The following is a 9008-nucleotide window of genomic DNA, read 5'->3' on the forward strand; positions in this document are numbered from 1 at the left end:
CCTCATCGCCTCTCCCGGGCGGGGTCGGGCGACATCGATGTGTGCGAGACGGTGTATTCCGATAACGAGTATGAAAGTGCAACCACTTCCATGACGACGGCGCTGCTATCTCGTCCCGAGGTGTAACCAAACAAGAAAAAGAATGCTATATTAACCAACACTGAGTTTTTAAGATGTTGATATTATACAAATATAAGGCATTTGGCAAAATCCAATTCTCACTCCATTTACGCATGCAAAAATATCACACGCAAAAACCATACATGATAACTTTTATCACACATGCACAATATAACAAAGGAAGTCCTCACAAGAATAACAGAAATGACTTATCTTCTTTGGCAATTACTACCTTTGAGACCTCCACTCATCTTTTAACATGTTATAGCAGCCGTTCTTATATTGCTAATGATTCTTCACAATAACTATACAATTCAGCGAAAAGGATCATAAAACTCTTGTTGCAGACAATGTCTTTATAATGGCTTTCAGCTTTACACAAACGCACATCATAACAGACGACAATGCAATATAAGAAAATTTGAATCGAGCTTTAATCGACTTGAACTTAATGCGTAAATATAAATTTGATCAAATATCCCTGCATAAAGAGAGACAACTATTTTTACACCAACATTGAATAAAACTTACTACTCGACCTCTTCAATATTCTCTGATAAACTTAATATTCATACATGTCACATTACGAAACACTGATATGTCTAAACACCTCGGCTAAGATATAATGTTTCACTAATTAATTCACTAATTGCCTTAGCAATGAAAACTGTTAAAAAGTTCCTTAGAACAATTTATCTTTTAAAAAAAATGTATAAAAGAGAAGGTTTTAAGCAATTGTAACACAATTTTTTTTTTTTTTACGTTTTAGCCGTAGGCTCTTTATCTAAATGAAGACGTTTTAGGATAAAATTATACAACTCGTTTGCCCTTCTTGTTATAGAGTTTTTATCATTTTACCTGTATTACGCACATTTAGGCACCATTTTTTAAGTAATGCATACATGTTCATCAAGTTACTCACTAATTGTCGTAGCGACGAAAACCGTTAAAGGCCCCTAAAAACCATTTTCACCATCAAAATAAAAGAGAGAGGAAAAAAAAATTATAAAAGAAGAAGGCCAAGTAATTGTTAACATGCTATTTGCCGTTTTAGCAGCAGATTCTTTATCAAAACAAAAGACTTTTATGAAATATGAAAAAGTTCAAGGATAAAATAACTTTTTTGTCATAGAGCTTTTATAATTTTACGTCTATTGGACATAGATAAATTCGCCTAAAACTGGGATTTTCAACCAAGGATAAATTTACTCCAAAGGAGCAGAAAGTGTATATGACACTCTCGATGCAATAGGTCTTAGCAGTTGGCATGCGAATATCCATTTCTTTTTTTAAACCAAGACATCAGTAACTATATATTTTCCATAATCATCATATTACTTGCAAACAAAGGCACTTACTTTTTCTTTCTATGCGACTGCATTAGAAATTCCTGATTTTTACACGACAGTAAAGGGGCATATGGCGAGCAACATAGAGTCAAGGAGGTAAATTATAGAGGAAAGGTTAAAATCACACACCTAAAGAGAAAAAGTGGCAACCGAAGCAATATTTTTAGTACTTTTGCCATTAATGGCAAGTAGAAAACATTCGTTTGGAAAAGAAAAGTCGCATAACACCATAATAAGGGAGAGAAAAGCGTCCTTTTCCATAACTCAGAGAAAGGAAAAAATGACTTTTTACTGAAATACAAGAACGACTGAAAGTATATATACATATGGGTGGAGCATATGTTTTTCAGGTCATGAAAATATAGGGCAAAACCATTAAAACGTTCTCGCATTTAACAGAAAACATGTATATTATCAGTAAAATATGTTTTGTGCAATTGAATACATTTGTCTTTCCTGTATTAATAATACAAAAAGTCAATTTGCTCATTAATACTACAAATGTCTTATTCCTTTAAAAATGTCCTCCTAAACAGTGATGATGCTTTGTCCAATATACAGATGATGGAAGACCTTACACAGACGGCTGAGAATACCGCGACTCGTCACGAGCTATTGGTCTCACCAGCATACTAGGCGAAAAACAAGCAAACAGAAGTACTCGTCTCGACTCCATTCGTGAAGAATTGCTTGGTTAATGAATATCTCACCTTTAAATTGCACCTTTTCAGTCATTTAACCAAGGTAAATCCCCATGTTCTAGATAGTTAGAATGACACGTCTCTTTGCTGGTCCTCGTAGCACATCCTTCTACATACCTGTTCGTTTCGCTAGTTCATGCAGTCTGTTTCCCCTATCAAACATGCCATACCTTGTTGGTGGATCTTATCCTGGCCCCACCCCCTCGGCTATACGCGATAGTCAAGAAAAAAGTAGTGATTTTGGTCATAAATGTAGGTATAACATGACTTCACACGTCACTGAATATGTATCTCCAAGACTTGATATGTATTTGGAGATGCGTGTAATCATACGAGTATCGAGCTTGGAGGCCCCTTGTGAAGAAAACGCAAGGAATTTATAAAACCATAAGACAGTAATATTTCTTGATAAGTATTTGAAAATACTAATAACCCATATAATTGGTCGGAAAGAAAGGCGAAAAATTGTCGAAAACATTTCTCAGAAACGAATCTGCATAGGTTGCCAACTAATTCCATCAAGTTTTACTTCTCTTTCCTCGCAATTCATCTTTGTGCACACAGATACACGACGATAGGAGAAGATGACTTGCAATTATTTTCTGAGATGGTACCTCCGACATCGGTTACGGAAGTCTACTTTGTCGAAAAGAGCATTTAGATAGAGGCTTATGATTATTAACCTCATCCGAGTCATTCCATAATCGTATTTTCTCAAATTTTATTATGTAAAAATGTGTAATCATACCTGTATGACAAATCTTGCTTACCTACAATGTCAATAGTTTCATAAAACCTTGTTGTATAAAGAAGAAATTAACAACATTACTATAAAGCTTTAACGTACTTTGCCTCAGAAAGGACTTTCATTCAGCAGATAAACGGTTTGTTATCACCCACCTCTGCGAAAGAGGTGGGTAATAGTGCGAATTATTTATAACAAACAAGGGTGCCTAAGAAAAAGTATTTTCATTCAGCAGATAAACTGTTTGCTATCACCCACCTTCGACTTGTCTGTTCTCTCTCCCTGTAATACTTATCGCCGGCGTTGTTGCGCGCGAGAAGTACAAACGCCCGCGTCAACGGCGGCGGCGGCGGCGGCGACTGCGGAAAGTAAAGACGCATGCGACGACCGCGGCGGCGGCGGCAGCGGCGGCGGCGGGCGTCTCGGGGAGGAAAGGGGTGAGGGCTCTAGCTGATACAATACATAATCGATTACGGTAATTACTTCCGGAAGTCATTAGGGCACTTCCTGTTATGACACGTTAGGTACATAGGGGGGGGACCCATGGGGGTGAGGCTAGTGTGTCCAAGGTGTTTTTGGGTGAGGGGTTAGGGTGGTGGAACCTGTGACACCTGCTCTTAGGATGATAGTTTGACCTGCGGCAACAGGATCCATGTTTGTTTGTTGTTCCTCTTCTTCCTCTTCTTCTTCCTCTTTCTCGTATTCTCATTATTATTATTGTTGTTGTTTTGGAGAGGAAAGGGAGGGGGGGGGGCACCCCTTCAGGTGTGCGTGTTCTCCATCATTAGTCAAGGTTACTGATTTCCCGTAATCGATTACGGTAATTACTTCCGGAAGTCATTAGGTCACTTCCTGTTATGACACGTTAGGTACATAGGGGGGGACCCATGGGGGTGAGGCTGCTGTGTCCAAGGTGTTTTTGGGTGAGGGGTTGGGGTGGTGGAACCTGTGACACCTGCTCTTAGGATGATAGTTTGACCTGCGGCAACAGGATCCATGTTTGTTTGTTGTTCCTCTTCTTCTTCTTCCTCTTTCTCGTATTCTCATTATTATTATTATTATTGTTGTTGTTTTGGTGAGGAAAGGGAGGCGGGGCACCCCTTCAGGTGTGCGTGTTCTCCATCATTAGTCAAGGTTACTGATTTCCCGTAATCGATTACGGTAATTACTTCCGGAAGTCATTAGGGCACTTCCTGTTATGACACGTTAGGTACATAGGGGGGGACCCATGGGGGTGAGGCTGCTGTGTCCCTATCATCACTCATGTGTATATATATACATATATATATATATATATATATATATATATATATATATATATATATATATATATTGGTTAATGGTTAAGATAAATGTGCTAGACATCTAAGGTCATATAGCACTATAGGAAGGTATAGTAAAGGGGGATGTCAGGTGATAGTTGCTATGTGTCAACTATCTAGTATAGTGTTGAAATGTTGAAAATGAGGGAAAAGATTATGGTGGTTTAGGTAAGGGAGTTAGATTGTAGAGGTTAAGGAACCAAACTGGATTTTATCTCTTTATTGTTAATGAGCCAAGCACAAGTAATGTCAGGTCAGCAGTCGTGTGGCGAATGATGATTCCACCTCAGGTCCGGCGGCTTAAGTACCTGACTGGCGATGTTAGCTCGGCCGGTTAGGGCGGTCCCGAAACAGGGGTCGGCCAATCACAGGTCAGGTGCGGTTCTAGATTGATGGCCAATCAGGAACCGCTACAGCACTCCCCCTCTAGGTTCGCGGTCGCGAAACGGACTTTGGCGATCCTGAAGGGCTGCTGCAGGTGTGCGGGAATAGGAAAGGTCTGGAGGGGGATTTGGTGTGCCTGTGGATCTTGTTTCTTTGGCATTCGATACAGGAACGACACCACTGCCGAACGTCCTTGTTGATGGCGGGCCAGACGACCTTGCTGCAGATGAGTTGTTGGGTGGCCTGGATGCCGCGATGCTGGTGGTAGGCATCGAAGAATCGCCGGCGGAGGGAAGGCGGGATGTATGGGCGAGGGTAGCCGAGGGAGACGTCGCAGAGAAGGTCGTCGCAGGAGTTCGGGATTTTGACTCTCTCAAGGTAGAGGGAAGTCTGGCCCTCTAGGAGTGGAGTCAAGGACGTGTCCTGCCGTTGCTCTCTGCTTACTAGATGGTAGTCCACTGCGTCGTCGGCGAGAGTCGCAGCAGATATGGTCACCCTCGACAGAGCATCGGCGGGCTCATTGTCCGAGCCCCGAAGGTGGCGGATGTCCGTCGTGAACTGGGAAATGAAGTCCAGGTGGCGCTCCTCGCGAGGGGATTGGCGGCGGGTCCTCGAGTGTAAGGCGAAGGTGAGGGGTTTGTGGTCCGTCAGGATGTGGAATTCCTTAGCCTCCACAGATGGCTGGAAATGCCTCACCGTGGAGTATGCTGGAAATGCCTCACCGTGGAGTATGCTGCCAGGAGCTCCCTTCCGAAGGCACTGTACCGTGACTGGCGTGGCGACAGGGTCTGCGAAAAGAAGGCAAGGGGTTGCCATTGCTTACCCTGGCGTTGCTGGAGGACCGCGCCGATGGCAGTGTCGGAGGCGTCGACCGCTATGCTGAGGGGAGCCTCGGGCAGCAGATGGTTAAGCAGGGTGGCAGCGGCAAGGGCTTCTTTGCAGGCTTGGAGGGCTTCGTTAGTCGAGGATGTCCACTCGATTCTGGTGTTTCTGCTGGCCTTGTTAGGTGTGATCAGGGCGTGGAGGGGCTTGAGGAGCTGGGCACACCCGGGGACGAACCTTCTGTAGAAGTTAAACATGCCCAGGAATTTCCGCAGCTGCTTCTCTGTCGCTGGCCTGGGGAACTTACTTATAGCGGTGACCTTCTCCTGCGCTGGGGTGATGCCTTGGGGGTGACGGTGTGGCCGAGGAAAGAGAGGGAAGCGACACCGAACTGGCATTTTCCCGGGTTGATAACGACGCCCGCGTCTTGCAGTCTGCCGAAGAGGGCGCGGAGATGGCGGGCGTGGTCTGCTTCTGAGATGCTGGCGACGAGGATGTCGTCGATGTAGGCGAAGACGCCCTCAAGACCGCGAGTCACGTCGTTTATGAATCGCTGAAAGGTCTGGGCTGCGTTCCGAAGACCGAAGGGCATCCTGAGGAATTCAAAGAGGCCGAAAGGTGTGATCACGGCCGTCTTGGGGATGCCCTCTTCAGCGATCGGGATTTGGTGGAAGGCCCGCACGAGGCCGATCCTGGAAAAAACCGTACAGCCAGACAGCTCGTGGGAGAAGGAGTGCAGGTGCGGCAGGGGGTATCTGTCGGGGGCGGTGATCGTGTTGAGGTGACGGTAATCACCGCACGGGCGCCAGTCACCAACCTTCTTCACCAGATGCAGAGGGGCCGCCCATTGACTGCTGGAAGGGCGTATAATCCCCAACTGCATCATATGGTCGAACTCCGCCCTGGCACTGCGACATCTGTCGGGAGCGAGCGGACGGCAGCGAGAGTGGGCAGGGGGACCGTGGGTGACGATGTGGTGCCGGACTTCGTGCCGTGGTTGGGTGGCCCGGTTGATCGGCTTGGTCAAGGCCGGGAAATCCCGCAGGATGTTCTTGAGAGCGCAGGTCCTAGGAAGCACTGTATATATTAGGGGGGTACTTACCAGAGCCGGAGCAGCGTGCGTGCGGGCCCCGGTTCGGTGGATCAGGGCCATACCTTGAAGATCAACCGTCAGACCGTAGTACGCCAAGAAGTCGGCGCCGATGATGGGTTGAGGGACGTCGGCGACGAGGAAGATCCACTGGAATCGTCGGGCGGGCTCGCCTTCCAGCGAGAGGGTCCTCGAACGCTCGCCGTAAGTGTTGATGGGCGATGTGTTGGCAGCTTCCAGAGTGCGGGAGGAGGGGAAGCGTTTATCTCTGTGGGAGGCACCACACCACACCAAAACTCCGAGTTCAGCCCACCCAGGGGGATCTGTCCTGTGGTGCTGAAGGGTCGAGTGTAGGGATCAGAGCTTTTTGTGAGGCCCTTCTTAGGACCTCACCCAGAGAGGTATAAAGATAATCCCCGAAAGGGGACCAATCTATTTCCAACTTTTTAAATGACCACCACAAAATGAATCAGACCATGGCAGTCACCCTGGAGCCTTTCAAGGCTGCAGGGGGGCGAAAGAAAACCCAAAAGCAGGCCGAACGTGTCCGGCCTGCTGAACCGAGCAAGGACAAGACAGAAACACCAACCACAAAGTCTGTCCATGCACACCAGACTGAGGGAAGCCTGAACTCCCCTCAGAACTCCCTCAGTCAAGAAAGGGCTCCAGCTGTACCAGCCAAAACAGCTGCCCCCACTTCCAAAGGCCTTAAACCCCTGCAAAGGGGAGGCATGAAGCGACGAAGGGTGGAAACTGACTCTGAAGAAGAGGCAGAACACACCCCAAGTCGACTAACGCGGTTTAAGGTACCAAAAAAAAAAAGCTGAAGACCGACAATGCATACCAGCTGGTAAGGGCATTGGAGAAGGAAAGAAATGTAAAATTATCAATCCGAATCTCCAGAGATGAGGGCATGATCATTGCCCCCAAAGACAAAGCCACCATGAACTTCCTGCAGGAAATCAAGGTGCTAAAAGATGGGAGGAAGGTGTGTATCTCACCACTGACCTCCCAAGATAAAAAGTCCAAGATGGTGCTACTTGGCTTTCCACTAGGGTTCGACGTGGAGGTGATCACGTCTCTCCCACAAGTGGTGGAGGCTTCCCGCATGACCAAAGGGAAGTCTCCAACCAGGCAAGTCCTGGTTATCCTCAAGGGAGCCCCAATCACCACCCTTGATCTGGGTAACTGGGGCTCATACAAGCTCAGGACATATGTGCCAGAGCCCTTGAGGTGTTTCATGTGCCAGAAATTTGGGCATCACCAGGCCAACTGCAAGGCCAAAGCCAAATGTGGTGTATGCAGCGAGGCACACGAAACTGAAGTGTGTATAAAGGCACACAAAGATGGCCAGAAGGACACAACAGCCAAGTGTCCAAACTGTGCCAAAAAACATCATGCCTGGAGCCTGGCTTGCTCTGTCAGGAAACAGGCAGTGATTAAAAAGCAGGAGCTAGCCAAAAAGCGTCCTGACTTTGTCCCTGCGCCCCCAGGCACCTATGTCTGGGGCCAAAACAAAAAATAAAACCAAAAAGAAAAGACTCCCCGACCTCCTAAGAGGAAGGAGTCGCCCCCACAGAGAAAATTGGATACCTCTAACAGAGAGGAATTCCCCAAGCTTGCTAGTGGCAAAACAACAAAAAGAGCCAAAGGGAAAAATGTTCAAAGTCCACAGCAATGGTCCCCCCAGTAGATGATAATCTTTTCTTTGACGAGAAAGATATAACTCTCCTGTTGAGTGCTGTAGTTTCTGCAGTAGCAACAGCCTTGGGGAGGACCAGTGAGGAGGCGGAGAAAGCAGTGCAGGTCGCCATGACGGCTATGACCCAAACTGTGGCGGCTCTGAAGGGAAGGAAGCTAGAAGCCTCCAAACCGATAACGAGCAGCGCCCCCCTCCCTAAATCCTTAGATGGCAGGCTCGCTTCAAGAGAAACATTACATAAAACCCCAGCTAGTCTATCAGGACAGGCTGAAACTGTGCAGCAGGCCGAGTCTGTACAGCCAAAGTCTCGTCCTCCGACCCGAGGTGACACTTCCAACCTAGGCCCTACACCCCTCGGTAAGGCCTTAAGCGGAGTGTCTGACTTAGAGGAAGTTGTACAATCCTCAATTAACGAGGATCTGTATTTATCTGATGCCACCAGCACTGGGGCATCTGAAGCTGAAGCAAGTGACACTGAGTAACCATCATGGCACACAATCTAAGCATACTGCAGTGGAATATCTGTAGCTATAAAAGCAAGAACTCCTTTCTCCAGTCAATTGTGCGAGCAAGGAGCATTGACGTCGTCATGCTCCAGGAGACACTAACAATGGGGTCCGTGTGCTTCTCAGGATATCATGCCTTCACCACTCCAAACCTGGATGGTGCTAGAGGCCTGATGACCCTGGTAAAAGAAGCTATCCCTTGCTCCTTAATAGCCAACCCACTGTGGAGATGGTGTTGAATCTCTTGCTGTTGAGATTCAGCTACCT

The 9008-nt window shown here is 46.8% G+C and overlaps 1 protein-coding gene across 1 annotated transcript in view; it reads right to left on the minus strand.

Moving 5' to 3' along the window:
• Nucleotides 1-5750: 5750 nt before the first annotated feature.
• The window catches only part of LOC138859229 (uncharacterized), a 16834-nt gene continuing 13576 nt past the window's right edge, over nucleotides 5751-9008 (minus strand). Inside the window, exons 2-4 of the mRNA XM_070113442.1 lie at nucleotides 6599-6869; nucleotides 6257-6494; nucleotides 5751-6135 (exon numbers count right to left, since the gene is read on the minus strand). Coding sequence (XP_069969543.1) covers nucleotides 5751-6135; nucleotides 6257-6494; nucleotides 6599-6869 — 894 coding nt within the window. The remainder of the gene's footprint in view (nucleotides 6136-6256; nucleotides 6495-6598; nucleotides 6870-9008) is intronic.

Source organism: Penaeus vannamei, chromosome 34 (assembly GCF_042767895.1).
Source record: "Penaeus vannamei isolate JL-2024 chromosome 34, ASM4276789v1, whole genome shotgun sequence".
In the NCBI taxonomy this organism is placed as follows: domain Eukaryota; kingdom Metazoa; phylum Arthropoda; class Malacostraca; order Decapoda; family Penaeidae; genus Penaeus; species Penaeus vannamei.